Raw genomic sequence first — 15,230 nt, forward strand, 5'->3', positions numbered from 1 at the left:
GTCTTCTTACAGTGAAGCTTTATTCAACATCTTTTCATTGATTTATTTTGTAGCTTTTGCACGGATCATCGCAAAGGCACAACAACAACACATCACATACAGTAATACTGACTACTACTACTACTCTACAACACTCCAGCAAAAAATAAAGGTCATTTTTAAAATAACATCATTAGATATATACAATACCTGACAGGTCATTGGTGTTCTGTTTAAAAAAAGCTGAAATTTGCAGTCTACATCTCACATAGCTTATAAGTTTGTCTAATATCATGCAGTTGGCAGTGTAGGCTGACAAACGCTCATACTCATCTGACACCTTTTAAAAAAATGAGAAGATTAAAATGTGCCACTCGCAAAAATAGCTGTTCACATTGTTCACAGACATGAAACGTTGTTTATCTGAGGCATCACGGATCCACAGATTTTTCCCTGCTCAGTTCAGTCGTAGTTCATGTTGCAGAAACACAGTCTGGATCACTCGCTGTACCCTATCACAATAAGATGAGGAGCTCACACTGGTTGGCTTCCTCTGAGAAACTTTACATGCGATAGAGGGAAGTGAAGCTGCTGACAGAAGAACTCCTCAAAAACAAACCATTTGCTCTCAAGGTTCAGTAACAAAAGGTCATAATGAATGTACTGTATAAAACTTTACAGTATTTTATTAACAGTATTCTTAGCGGAAGGCACGGCTGTGGATGCTTGTGTGGTCTTGGACACGTTTTCTTGCCAGTGTCCAGTCACGGGCTGCAGAAACGCCAGTCACATGCTTTGCTGCCGCTGCCTGTCTGTCTGGGCAGCAGGCACGACAGGAAAGAACCAAGCAAAGCTGTGGAGGCGGCTCTGCCACTGTCCAGTGGTGAGAAGCAGCTTTGTCACCTGCAGCTGGTGGCGGCACGAGCGCTCACGCTTTGGCACGTCAACAAAACTGGTAGTTGTTGGTCTTCATCAGAGGCTGCTCCTCTTCCTCCTGGTCACAAGACGGGTCACAGGGGACATCGCAGCAATTGGGCTCGTCACACGTCTCCCCCTCGGTGACCTGCTGCTGCACATTCTGGTACACAAACTGTCAATAGACATAATTAGAGACGTGATCTGAGGAAATGACACGTTTGCCTGATGTCAGTATTATACTGTGATAAGAGAAGCATCGTTTGGAGCGTGTCCCGTGGGAACAACACCCAAATCTGATTTGATCACAATCCGATTATAGTAAAAATAGGTTTGACAGCAGTGCTAATTCTGTTGTGTTTTAGATGCGGTGGGTTTCCTGAGGACACCTCGTCTGTGGGTGTCACATGCTGAGACGGTTTCTAGCTCACCTGCTCCTGCTCAGGTTCATCCCCCAGCAGGCTCCCTATCATGTGAGTGATCTTGCTGAACGTTGGCCGCTCAGTGGGCTCCAGATCCCAGCACATCTTCATGACTGTGTAGCTGAAATGACAAAATTAATTAGCCAAAACTATATAATCACGGTATAAGTATAATAGTGCATCATAGTCAAGTTGTCCAGTTTTCAGTGGGAACCTCAGGTGAAATCATGATGCTGTGTAAAGACGAATTAGCGAAATAAGGAGAGGCTTATGGAAGCTGTGACGCAGTTTGATCAGAGAGCCTCGTTCATAAGAAATCTTCCTTTCAAGTCCCGATTTGTTGCCGTGAAATAACAGTTACATGGCTTCCTAGCGTCGCGATCATGTGGCTAACAGGCAGAACTGGGGCCTGACTCACAGCAGAACAACAAATGACTGGGCCCTGAATCTGATTCAGTCCTCCCCATGTCCACAGTGCAGTTATTCTGAGTGCTGAGACACGCTACATCAACACGCATGGATGTGAATGGCGACTCAGATCCTGGTAAAACTGCCTTTCTTTTCTAATTATGGCAGCTCCTTAAGTTTTGTATGTAGTATGGTTCAGTTTTTATGTTTGGGGGGATGAGCAAACACCCAGAGCAAGTGAATTAAAACTTGGAATAATGGAAGCGCTTCATGACATTACCTCATGTGTCAGTTAGTGGAGATGTTAGATGGCTGCAGGACAGCCAGGGAACAAAGGCCGCTTTGTTCCGTGCTGATGAGCGTTTGAGAAGCATGACATTTGAACCGTCTGGTGGTTAAAGTCAACTTGGGACCAACTATTTTTATAAAACACTCATTGTTGATGCGTGCAACCTAAATGTTAGCGGTTACTGCATCCCAGTAGCTGATCCTAGCAGTTAGCACAAATCCCCTGAGCCCTGCTACTACTGCGCTTCCCCGCTGTGATTAGATAAATTCTCACATTTCGCCGGCTGATAAAAAGGAAACTGTTACGGACTCAGTTGTAAAAACACTGCTGATAGTCACTTGATACTACAGTAAAACTCAACTGATCATCAGGTGACACTAAGTCGACTGTTAGCGTAGGCTGGACAAAAAGCTGTAGAGATCCAGCCTCGGATGAACCAGGCTTGGCGGTGCTGTGGGGCTGAGCTTACATCTCAGGAGGGGCATAGTCCGGCTGGGACATCTGGTAGCCGCGCTTCACCATCTTGTAGAACCTGGAATCCACCACCATGCTGGGGTAGGGGCTCTTACCTGACGGTGAACAACACGCATCAAAACAGTCATGAATCAGATGTAAGGAGAGGAAATGAGCGTATGGGGGTGGGGGTGTGTGGTAAATTCTGTTCCTCCTATGGAGTTATTTCTGTCCATTGCAACAAATGTCAAGTTGACCGTGGTGTCAGGTTGGCCACTAAAACAAATAAACTGCTGCAGCTGAGTAAACATGGACTTTCGATGGACACGTAGGCACTCGCTGGTTGCATAAACAACACAGCTTTAAAAAGTGGGCATTGGGAGATGTTTCTTAGAGTGCTTCGCAGAGGGTCTGCTGCAGACACCCAGCTGACCTTTTTCGACCTCTCAGTTCTTTCTGCAGAAGAACAAGCGGGTGAATTCGGCCACCACCTCTCTCATGATTATTCTGTGATTGTACTATTTCATTCTATGTAATAAATTCATGTGTTAATTTGAGCATAAAAGTTGAGTCTGTGTGAACTCTCTAACAATGTCGGAACATCAAAATACACGACAGAATGGCGTCACGAACACAGGCGTGAGGAGCCTTGTCCAGAACCAACATTTGTCCGGACTGGCCCGGACGCACGACCGTCGTCATCAGTGAAGGTAAATAGCGCTTAAAGCTTTTACGTGACGATTCTCTGTGTTCGGGACAGTGTGAGCAGATGTTGGTAAGATTGGAGAAATCTGATCATTAAATTCTGATTTGGCTGCTCCTAGTAAAGTATCTGTGTGGGAGAGACAAAGAGAGGCGGTGGAGAATTTACCTGTGCTTACTTATACTGCTGTAAATAGCTGCTTTGCATAACCAACTGCTGTGTGTGTATGTGCTATCTTGCGCTTGGGGAAAAAATGACATGGCCTATTGACCTCTAGAAGTTACGTAGGTTAACTTGAGGCAGGCGACGTTTGAAAAATCTAAAGTACGGGCGTTGTAGTCTGCATTCGGATAAAATAAATTTAAGGCTGTGTAAGTTCTGTGTCGACGCTGGAAAATTTGGTCCAGGTATTGAGCGGGGTCACTGAACCATACCTCGTTGAGCGGCTGTTAAATTAAAGGGGAAGACGTACGGTACCGGCGTCGGTAGACAGTGCGGCCTCAGTGCAACGGGTTGTGAAATTCGGTAAATTTGACCTGCTCGATAGAATCAAAATTTATTAGGCACTGTAGGCTTGTGTAATGTATTGGGAATCTACATTAAGCTTGGAACGGATCAATCCAAGTGTAGAGCTTCCCAAGGTTTGTGAGGCCTGGTAACATAGGGATAACCGGTAAAAGTGCTTTTTGTTTATTGTGTGTTGAACTGCAGTGTGTCGATGTGTCAGTATTGCGCAAGTATAGTTAAGTTGGGGTGAGTATAGGTTTAGTATATGTTAATGCATTTAAGGATAGTGTGATAAGTGCTAAGTTGTTGCGGTGTAATAATAATTAACAGGTGTCGAGGTAATAACATTTGAGTCTGTGTCTGTAAAAAAAAAAAACCTTGAGTGTGTGTTAATAATTGACAGTGTGCGTTCCCTTTTGGTCCTTTGGAGCAGAGAGTGTGTGTGTAACAGGGGAGATAAAGCCTCACTGTTCAGGGTCTGTGTGTGTGTTTGTTTGTTTTTGAACAGTCTGGGGAGAGCCGTGGGGTGAGTGCTGTGTAGATTACACTTTCGAACGTTTTGATCATTCTATCATTTTTGATAATTCTAATATTTTTTTAGTGTCCTGTGTGGACATTGGGGTAATCATTGTTTGAAATAATCTGCATATTTTAGAACGATGTTTCCACACTGTGGTTGGGACTGGTCAAGCAGGTCACAGAGTGTGTGCAGATTGCGGCCTCCTGGTTTGGTTAAAAAAGAAAAAGGGGGGAGGAGTGAATTGGGACTCCAAATTGGGCCTGGAGACGTTAGTTTTGTTCCTCTTCGCGTGTTCACTTCTCATGTGTGTGCGTGTGAATGTGTGTGTGTGTGTGTGAATACTGCCCAGAGCAGGAAGTCAAATAAGTCAACTAAGTAGGATAAAACACCTATAATAAGTCCATTAACATTCATTCCTGGTCGGTCCATTTAAGTATGTCATATACTCTTTTCTCAGGAGATTCAGAAGTATTCGAAGAAATAGAATAAGCGGACGCATAAAGCTACGTCACCCTGGCCAACAGAGGGGACATTTGATCTGACGCAGTGGGTTAAGATCAAATCTGTGAAGTTAGGCCTTAAACGGGAACGAGAAAAGGCAGTGTTGCATTTTATTAGCTGTTTAAAAATGATGGGCAAAAAGACGGCTCAATGTTGTAATAATCAATCTAATCATATCACTATAATTAAGTCTCTTTCAGATGCGTCCCAGATGGATGCAGAAGAAACAAAACCTGGAAGGACAAAGAAGCCAGTTCACCCAGTAGCTGATCTAGAAGGGACAGACAGGGCAGTGGAGAGGGATGAGTTATTAGAACTGCCCGACGTTTATTTAAAAACTGAAAATTTCAATTGGAAATTCCTGCAGTGAAAGTGATCTGCGTGACAGAGCAGGTAGATCACTGTGGGCTGAGTCAGATGAGGAATCAGTGTGTGTGGGTGACGGACGGGTAAATGAGGTTTCTGATGGACTTCCTCTGCTGGTCAAAAGGGCAAAGTGTCAAAATCTGCCCTGGCCTTCAAGACCAGATCAGAAGGATCTAAATGACACTGTGGAACTGTGCAACATGTCAGTAGAACAAATAACTGACCATGTGATTCATGCTGTTGAGCTGCGTCAGAAGCAGGCAAAGGAGGCAGTGAAAGAAGCAACACGCCTGCAGCAGCGAAAAGAGGGGGAGAAAAGAGAGACGAGGATGGTGTCTGCTCAACCAGCCAGCGTGCCTCAGACCCCACCTACACCACCAGGCATGGCCACACCTCAGGTGATGTACATTCTACCAGGAGGGTGGACAAGACGACCTCCTATGAGGAGAGGAGGGACTCCTCCAGGCCGAGGAGCAAGACGAGGCTGCTGTGAGAAAACTGTGAACTGCTTCCAGTGTGGGAGGTATGGACATGTGCAAAGCCAGTGATGGAACAAGAGTCCACCTGGACGGCCAAGGAAGGCTGAGGCTCAAGCAGGGCCACTGAGACAGTGCAGGCTGTCAGATATGAACTGTGTCAATGGATGTTATCAAAAGCCAAAAAGCCAGAGGCCTCTGAATCTGTGTTCTCACCTTGCTGCACACTTTAGTACTTTGAGACTCAGACAAATATCTAAATTTTTAAAAACAAAATAAATAAGTCGAATTGGTGAAAATAACTCAGTCCTTAAAGCTGCCAAAAGCTTAAAATAAATAAATGAATAAAATAAAATAAAATATTTCAATTTTACAAGGAAAGGGAGAGGTACAGTATGGAGAATATTTCAAAATAAAGTTCAACTTTATTTCAAAATAAAGTTCCCAATTCACTCACTCTACTGTTGAAATGCTTCACCTGATGCTCAGTGGTTGACTGTGTTTTATCCTCCAAGAGGTTTGGCTGTATGTGGGTTTATATGAACTTTCTTTAGTAAGTTAAAATATTTTAGTTGTAGTTTTTATCCACAGTTGTTACAGTATGGTGTCATTAGAGACTCAGATAGTCACGGGGGAAATTACAATTAGATGCAGTAGTGATTGTGGGGTTGTTTGTGTTTCTAGGTTTATTGCTTTGTGCAACAGGTTCAACAGGTTGTGTTATGTCTAATGTGTCATCTCTGATAGGTTGTGAGAATGCAGCTTATTTAGTCTGTATGTTAATTTCGTCATAGAGTCACTTAGTGCATGCATTTACAGCACTTCCTGAATTAAATAAGTTTTATCGCAGTGATTCTGTGTTCTTCATCAGGTTAGTCACTAAAGCTCAATCCTTCTTGTTTAGCTGTCAGCTGACATCGAGGGTGTAACCTTGAAGTTTAGATGCTGTATAAGTTTCTTAATTTCACTTAGTTTATTAAGTCCCAGTAAGGATAGATAAGTAAGGGTAAGAAATGATTTTTAGGGGTTGTACTAATGTGCCCATCTTAAGTTAGCGATTCGATTGTCCTCACTTTCTAAATTAGTAATTTGTATAATCACTTGGATGCAGTATGTGTGTATGGGAAGTATGAAAATGAAAATGAATGACAGGAGACTTGTATGTGTGGCGTCTGCTGTGGGACTATTCTTCTATTCTGTTTCTGTTGTGTCTCATCCCAAGTTGGCGAACTTATTCGAAGGAGGCCTGTTGGTTCAAAAGTTGGGGTTCAGTCGGTTCAAATGTTAACTTGGAGTGTAAATAGCTTGAGAATAGGATGATCTCAGCAGGATTCCTAGTGGAGTGAGAGAAAAAGAGATGGTAGCATGGTACAGTATGTGAGGGAGGAAAGGAGGTCAAGGAGTGAAGGAAAGGGAAAGTGTAAATGTTGACAATAGAGAGAGGAAACAGTGCTGTGAACCTTGCATTTCAGGGTGTAGCTTGTAAAAAAAAATATGCAGAACGCATAAAACTAACATTGCATGAAGCTTTGCTTGACAGAATAGTGTTTAATGCATCAACCAGTGACCTACGTTTTTATGTAAAACAGATAATTAACAAACGCAGGAGTGCTGTGTTGTTCCATTGCAGGAAAGAAGAGGTCAAAGAAGATGAAACTCCGGATCACTGATGGGCCCTGAGTGACACTGCTAACTCATTTAGCAGAACAAGGTCACAGGCTAGCCTTTCTAAATTATAGTTCTCATAGAGCAAGAGGGCTCTCTCTTAGCTCACGTGCACGATAAAAACCCTGAGCTCACGACAGTGACATGACTGACTGATATATGCTCTACGGACTGACCATGACACATGTCAATAATGTTTATTGTTGTTGATTTTATATAATGAGGGTTTAACCATTTTCATTCTGCATCTCAGTGTGTTGTTGTACACAGGAAGCTCACATTAACATCTTCAACCCTTCTCTTTAGGCGGAGCAGCAGTGGAGAAACTGTGTCAGCATAAACACCTCGCTTAAACTGATTTTCTTGCCTAACCGAACCGATTTCTCTCCTACCCCTAACCTCTGTCCACAGGTTACTTCAGTATCAGAAGAGGGTCTTCTATCTTCTGACCTGCTACAAATTGGTTATTTTATATTCTCGCATTTTCTGATTTCTACACGACGGCCTGGGACAAAAAGTAAGCCATATGTTCTATTCACTCTAACCCTAGCTCTGTAGGATGGTTTATGCTGCACTATGGTGCAGAGCTTTCTGCCTCTCAGCTATCAGCTCTCAGGTCAAGCTGGAGCACCAGTCTGAGGGGGACAGAGGATGACGCAGCAGAGGAGTGCTGAAGCCCTGGACAGTCTGGAAGCGAGTGACTTGGTGTGCTTCCCAGGACAACGCAGAGGGTGCAGTGCCACAACTTCCAGAACAACCATGATGGAAGGAGCCACTGGAGCCGAAGGAGCCGATGGAGAGTCCAATTAAACCAATTCCAGCTAGACCAAGACTTCTCACCCACCTAATATTGTGGGGCTGCGCGGACCAACACATCTATAGGAGGCGGAACGACGTGGCAGCACAGACCTTCAAGACTGACTGTTGCTGCGTGTGAGGATCACCTGTTGGAGCTGAAAGAAGAGCCTAGGCAAAAAGAGACGTCCTAGGCAGAGGACGAGCTGGAGCTGAAGTTGAAACCTGGGGATCCGGTTTTAGGAGAACGTGGGACCATGCCCGACAAGAAGGTCCCAACATGTTGGTCAAGACGACCTCAAGAGAAGTTCAAGTTAAAGGCTCTCCCACCTGGTATCATCTGAACCACTGTGTTAAAGTATCAGAGGGGGAAATGGGGAACCCTAAGATTGATGTTTAGTAAAAATGGTCCAAGTGTGTTTGTAAACTTGTCAGTAATTTGTTTTTGTGTTTATTTTTAGAGGCAGGTACCGGATTCACCTGTGAAATGTTCGGAGGTCATCAAGCTGGCTGCCCTGAAAAGTCCTGTATTAGCAGTAGGATAAATTTGGCTATTTTAAGTGATTTATGTGTCCACATTGCTAAGGTTAAACGACACTTAAAATGGGTTGGGACCTTGCTAGTGCTTATCACTGGTTTAAGGCAGTAAAGTAAATTGGGCTTAGCTTTAATGGACATTTGTCTGTCCATTGAGGGGGAAAGTTTGTGGTAAATTCTGTTCCTCCTATGGAGTTATTTCTGTCCATTGCAACAAATGTCAAGTTGACCGTGGTGTCAGGTTGGCCACTAAAACAAATAAACTGCTGCAGCTGAGTAAACATGGACTTTCGATGGACACGTAGGCACTCGCTGGTTGCATAAACAACACAGCTTTAAAAAGTGGGCATTGGGAGATGTTTCTTAGAGTGCTTCGCAGAGGGTCTGCTGCAGACACCCAGCTGACCTTTTTCGACCTCTCAGTTCTTTCTGCAGAAGAACAAGCGGGTGAATTCGGCCACCACCTCTCTCATGATTATTCTGTGATTGTACTATTTCATTCTATGTAATAAATTCATGTGTTAATTTGAGCATAAAAGTTGAGTCTGTGTGAACTCTCTAACAATGTCGGAACATCAAAATACACGACAGGTGGGGGTGGGGGGTCTGACCTAATGAGAAGATCTCCCACAGGAGGATGCCGTAGGACCACACGTCACTCTGGACAGTGTAGACACAGTCAAAGATGCTCTCTGGCGCCATCCACTTCACTGGCAGACGGGCCTTCAACAGACAAAATGAGCTTGTTGTTCCCCTTTCTCTCTTTATTGTGACATATAAGACTTGTGTCTGGTATCTAGACTAGTCTACCAGCGCTTACATTGCCCTTCACCACATAGTTGGAATCGTTCATAATGTCTCGTGCCAGACCAAAGTCACAAATCTTGGCCTCTCTTCGATCAGTCAGCAGGACGTTTCTCGCAGCGACGTCTCTGTGAATACACTGGAAAAATACAGAGATGCCACTAAAAAACACCATTTTACCAAACAGACAGATGAAACGTGCCACAGGGAAACGCTCCACTCACATTTTTGGCGGCCAAGAAGTCAAGACCCTGAGCCACTTGAAAGGAAAATCTCAGCAAGTCATCGATGTCCAGGGGCCAGTCACCAGTTTCCTCACACACTGAGTCTACGTATGAGTCATAGTAATAATGAGACTAATAAGGCCCAGGGACAGGAAGCAAAGAGGGGATGCGCGTTTGTGCTTTACCCCGAGATGATTCAAGATTCGGCATTTGGCTGGGTCTCATCTCCAAATAGCTGCTGGACGACTCACTAGAAATCCCACTGTCACTGTTGGACAATACAACATAAACAGACTGAATGTTCCTCATTGCTCAGTCTTCATTAGGCTGGAAACGTTTGGAGACGTACCTTCTGATGAACTGCCTCTGACTGCAGATGTTCTTGTAGTCATTTGAACCCTCCATGGAGTCTGGAGGGTTTGATGCAAAGTTCACCAGCGTCTCCGCCTGGCGGAGGAAGTTCAGTAGGTCACCGAGGCTGCAGTACTCCGTGATCACCAGCACCGGCCCTGATGCCAGAGTTAGCGTGTTAGTGCCACGTCCTCAAGAACCAGCTACCAGCAACAAAAGACAGGACGGTGACCTCTGACCTCCGTAGGTGCAGGCTCCTAATAGGTTGACGATGTTCCTGTGGTGGCCCAGGTGGCTCAGGATCTTCAGTTCGGACATTAGAGCCTCCCTCTCGTCTGAATGGGCACTGGCTACAGTAGGACATCACATACTGACATCAAATTATGTCTCAATGTAGGAAGATTTGTAAGAAAAGGCAAATGTGCACAAAGCCATATTAAGGTGTTTAGAAGCTGGACATTTTTTGAAACCTAAGACATGAACAGCTCTTCACCTTTTAACATTTTCACAGCCACACGCAATACGTTGTCGTCCTTCCCCAGACCGTAGGCTGTGGCCTCAACCACCTTCCCAAAGGCTCCTGCACCCAGGACCTTGCCTGTGCACCAGAATACAGCCACTGAAACAACCTAACACTCATACACCTCAGATTGTATCTTAATCGGAACATGCTGCAAACCTAGCTTCAGCTTGTCTCGTGGGAACTCCCACTTCTCATTGTAAGGCAGCTGAGTGGGGTCAATGAAGGTGTAGTTGTTTCCATCTCTGGCCTCGACGATCTTCCAACGGATCTCGTACCTGGGCTTCTGCTTGTATTTGTAAAACAGAAAAACCAGGAGCACAAGGAGGATGGTCAGAATTCCCGCCGCTCCCATCAGGATGTAAATGAAGAGGTCCTCTGACGGGGAGGAGGAAGGTCACCATTAATATACACAGACAACAACAAGCGCACCATTCAAAGAGGTAGAGGTGAGGTAGTCACCTGAAACCTCCATGGCAAACGTGTCCCTGCTGAAGCCGACCGCGTTGAAGGCCACGCACTCCACCGTCATCCTGCGACTGGACGGCCCCACCGTCAGGACGCTCTCCACCTCCACGCCGCCGTACTCCTCCCTCTGGACCTCCACGGTGGGGGCCTGGAGAGGGATGGCCATCTGTAGCCCCGAGGTGTTCTCATTGCACCTGCCTCATCGGAACATGTGCACGATTAGATCAAAGGATGAAAGAAACCTTTGATGACCTTTTCTTTATGTACGGTGACACTTACGTCGTCCTTATGCCAAAGCACTGGTACCAGACGATTCTGGGGGCCGGGTAGCCAAACGAAGTGCAGGTGAGGGTGGTTACATTCTCCCATCTCACCACAGCGACAGGTTTCTCTGTTAAAAAAGTGGGACGTTAGCTTTTCCAAATTTACACCTGTCTACAATGAGTCACTTTGTGCTCCAACTCTGTGAAGGCATCGCTTTGGTTTGTTCTTACTTACGGTACATTTGGACTTGAAACGTGATGGACGCATTGGCCAATTCGCTCTTGGTGTAGAAGGTGTACTGGCCCTGTTCCTGTGCATTCATCCTCTTAAGCTGCAGACTAGCATGGTATCTAAACACACAACACACACACACACACACACACACACACACACACACACACACACACACACACACACACACACACACACACACACACACACACACACACACACACACACAGATTCAGATTCACAGAAAAGAGGAATGTCTACAGAACCAGAAGTGACTAATTCTGTGGTCTGAATTCGGACTGTTCCTATGAATCAACACCAAGTACGTAAACGATCTAAAACCAGAACAGCCTCTTCCCTCTACGACCAGTTTCATGACCTAAGACATTATTATGACCTTGGTCTTCCCTGTCAAATTTACTAAAAGTGCACCAGCAGCATTTCTCAGATCCTGGGTAGCTTCCTCTTGTTTAATTTTAAACTGTGACACCACTTTGGTTCGATGTGCTGGCTCGGACCAGCCTCGTACCTGTTATTGTATCGGATCAGCTTGTGCTCCTGAGTGGACGTGTTCGGAGACATTGGCGTGTGCCATCTGTGCTCTGTCAGCTGGGGGTACGCTTCAATCAACACACTGAGGTCCAGATCCTCCCCTTCGTTCACCTCAACCAGCAGGTCCTGGTGGGACAGCTTAGGCGACAGCTGGGGCAGGAGTCTGATGTAGGGCTTATCTGTTCAGATAACCAGCAGACAGTTAGTAGCAGTGACAGCGTTGTGTCAAACGTGGTGGTTTCTGTAACTTACCCACAACCAGCAGGTATGTGGTCGAGCTGTTCACCCCTGCCTCATTTGTACCGATGCAGGAAATGTTCCCCGTGTCTGCGAGGTCCACGGCAGGGATGGTAAGGATGCTCTGTATGTCCAGTCGGTTTTCTCCACTGGAGCGAACCTGCTCCTCAATCACTGGTGTCTGCACACACACAAGCTGGTGAAATCCCAGTTACGGCCACACTTAAGGAGGAGAGGCCTCCTACTGACCGACTTGGTGGCGTATCTCCAGGTGACATTGTAGTTGAAGTTGGGGTTGTGTGTGGTGCAGCGGATCTTGAGTTCCTCTCCAATTATGCGCACATATTCGTCCGTCTCCAGGAAGACATACGGGGGGAAGCGAAGCTCTAGAGACAGAGGAAACCAAGAATAAACATCAGACCCAATTCAAATAGTACTGAGCCTCTTTTATAGCGGGGGGGGGGGCTCACTCTGAATGACGTTGATGGAAAAAACCCTGGAGGTCTTCTTCACCCCGTTGACCCTGGCCGTGCAGACGTAGTCGGCGTTGAAGCTCGGGTGGAGGCTGTGGATGAGGATGCCGTTGTGCCGGTAAACTGTGAAGTTCATCCCTGGCGGCACCGTGGTGCCGTTGTCCATGCGCAGGCCGAGGTCCGTGGCTGCTGGGTCGGTCAGTAAGCAGGGCAGCAGGTAGTCCTCGCCCTCTTTCCTCATCACCCGCAGCGATGTGCTGCTGGTCCAGAACAAACGATTGGGGTCTAGAAGAGATGGATGGTCAGAGAGTAGAGTAAGAGAACAACCCGTATCCCAGGGTTCTGCACAAAGAGAGCAAGCGCTCACCTTTTACGTACACGTGCACAGAGGTGTTCAGGTTGTCCGACCCAGACCCAGCGGCGTAGACGCACTTGTAGGTTCCGGTGAACTCTGCAGTCGGACGTTCCACCTTCAGGACACGCGTGTTTCCGCTGCCCTTGATGTAGCGTCTGTGTTTGGTTAGCCTGGTTTGCAGGTTCACAGGGGCGTCACCCTCGCATCTCAGGTCCAGGGGGGACCCGGCGTCGACCACCACCTCGGGACTGTCCACCACCTCAGAGTTAAGCCTGATCACTGGACGCCTCCATTCCACTGAGAAGTAATAAAAGTGTCAATTATTGTAGGACTTTATTTACTGCTCCAAATATTTTGATTTAATTGGAGGAAAACTTGTGAATTCAGGAACCAGACAGAAGCCTTAGGTCTGAATAACCTCCCTTACTTCTGCTTTTCTAAATGTTTTTGTCTCATAAACTTTAAAGATAGGAAGTCTCCGATGTGATACTGGCGCCTTTCTTACCAGCAGACACTCAGGGACTGTTAGGCACAGGGATGAAATAACATTTGTCTGGAATCTGTGTAAGAAATTTACAAAAGCCTCCGAGTGCAAGGAAGCAGGGTTTAGTGGAGAACAGCGCTCTCGTTCATAATCATATTAGAATTCGGAAATTTGTAGAAACTCAGCAGGGCATTTTATTGCATCTCGGGGCAGTTTGAGGTTGAAGCTGTTTATTGTAAATGTACATGGACAGCACCTTTTCTGTAAATCTTTCATGTTGAATTATTTTACCAGTAAGGGCTTAAAAAGTTTCTATTGACGCGTTTGTCCTGCGTGTTTAAAGCTTGAAGCAGAACTGAGATTCTATGTTCAGCATTTTTACCGTCGGCCACAGCGCACGAGATAAAGGAGAAAGAGCAGGAACGAAACAGAGCCTGAAACTAATCAGCGCCTTTTTTTGAGGATCCTAATTATCAGTAGTCAGTTTCCTTTCCTGTCTCAGTCTTACTCAAAATGATAGATACAGCCAACTTCAGTGTGACCCTGTTTATACTTTATATAGTGAATATACAGCTTATTTGTCCAACTTTAACTAAACCAAACAACTGAACTTGTAAATGTAAATACATGAAATTGCAATTAAAAATTGAGCCACACACAAAAAACAAAAATGGGGAAAAAATGTTTTTTCTACCCAAGCTATCTAAAGTTCTAAGCATCTAAAGTATCTAAGTGTTAAGTGCAAGTTATTTATTTCCTTAATCTTTAAAAGCTGTATTCTTCATTGAGACAGAATTAAGACAGTATATTTAAAATAAGAAGGAGACAGAGCTCAGAGTGTCGTACCTGAGGCAGCGGAGGCCACGATCCCCAGCAGCAAAGCCAGGTAGGTCTGCATCCTGAGCCTGAAGGTGGAAGGCTGATGTGTGAGGCAAAACCTCTCCTCTTATGGTTTGTGCTGATGGAGAGAGGACTGAAAACAACAACACCCTAGAAGTTAAGTTACGCTGTCAGTCACCCTTCTGATTGACTTCTCTTTTCACGCTGGTCAAAGCAGCACTGCCAGTAAATAGGAATCTACTGAACTAATAAAAAAAAAATCAGGAAACAGACCAGTGTGAAATACTGCCTGGAAGCATTAATGATAACATTTAGGGAATTAATAAGTCAACACATTTAGGAATCCAGATAAAACAGATATATTGTATGTATTGTATGTATTATAATAGTGTTAAATGGTATTATATTGTATGTATTGTATGTATTATAATAGTGTTGAATGGTGTCGAATGCGCTCACCTGCAGAGGACTTCAGTGTGACCCCGGGCTGTAAAGGTTTCCCGGGTCCGTGGTTTTCACCATCCAAAGACGGCGACTCAGTGTCTTCTTCTGGTTCTGTCGCCTCTGCCCTTCTTCTTCCTTGTGCTTGTTTACAGTGGTGGAGGGTGGAGAGAACCGCAAGTGTGTGTGTGTGTGTGTGTGTGTGTGTGTGTGTGTGTGTGTGTGTGTGTGTGTGTGTGTGTGTGTGTGTGGAGGCTGATTAGCATGTCATGCTCCAGGACTTAATGTGCCAGTTTGCCACAGAAAAGAGGAGCGAGGCAGAGACTTCTGTGAAGGGGAGACTAATCATCTTCGACTAATCTGCAGCTTGGTGTTTTGAGCTGGAAACCGGTCAGCTAAGAGGGGGAGGGATGAAGTTAACCCTTTGTGAGACCCTGACCCACGAGTTAG

At 45.4% G+C, this 15,230-nt stretch overlaps 1 protein-coding gene across 4 annotated transcripts; it reads right to left on the reverse strand.

Moving 5' to 3' along the window:
- Position 1: 1 nt before the first annotated feature.
- Positions 2-14,998, reverse strand: csf1ra (colony stimulating factor 1 receptor, a). 4 transcript variants are annotated; one of them, XM_029164857.3, is made up of 21 exons: positions 14,799-14,957; positions 14,346-14,489; positions 13,028-13,312; positions 12,658-12,945; positions 12,437-12,573; positions 12,203-12,368; positions 11,928-12,129; positions 11,402-11,517; positions 11,183-11,294; positions 10,898-11,097; positions 10,595-10,813; positions 10,409-10,513; positions 10,155-10,265; positions 9,914-10,073; positions 9,750-9,832; positions 9,565-9,668; positions 9,357-9,479; positions 9,148-9,259; positions 2,483-2,582; positions 1,326-1,437; positions 2-1,069 (listed from the first exon to the last, which is right to left on the reverse strand). In XM_029164857.3, the coding sequence occupies exons 2-21, from the start codon at positions 14,395-14,397 to the stop codon at positions 923-925; spliced, it is 2,934 nt and encodes a 977-aa protein (XP_029020690.1). In that variant the 5' UTR covers positions 14,398-14,489; positions 14,799-14,957; the 3' UTR covers positions 2-922. The 4 variants fall into 4 exon arrangements, 3 of the variants coding, with proteins under 3 accessions (XP_029020690.1, XP_029020689.1, XP_055368253.1); XM_029164856.3 differs by having other exon boundaries at positions 14,346-14,472; positions 14,799-14,956; XR_003787267.3 differs by lacking the exon at positions 2-1,069 and having other exon boundaries at positions 2,375-2,582; positions 14,346-14,472; positions 14,799-14,998.
- Positions 14,999-15,230: the final 232 nt, after the last annotated feature.

This window comes from Betta splendens, chromosome 10 (assembly GCF_900634795.4).
Source record: "Betta splendens chromosome 10, fBetSpl5.4, whole genome shotgun sequence".
Lineage (NCBI taxonomy): Eukaryota > Metazoa > Chordata > Actinopteri > Anabantiformes > Osphronemidae > Betta > Betta splendens.

Coding starts and splice junctions, on each gene's coding strand:
- csf1ra (XM_029164857.3), bottom strand. CDS start 14,397: ATGCAGACCTACCTGGCTTTGCTGCTGGGGATCGTGGCCTCCGCTGCC. Junction 12,130..12,202: donor CACATACCTGCTGGTTGTGG/GTAAGTTACAGA, acceptor TTATCTGAACAG/ATAAGCCCTACATCAGACTC. Junction 11,518..11,927: donor CTGATCCGATACAATAACAG/GTACGAGGCTGG, acceptor TTGTGTGTTTAG/ATACCATGCTAGTCTGCAGC.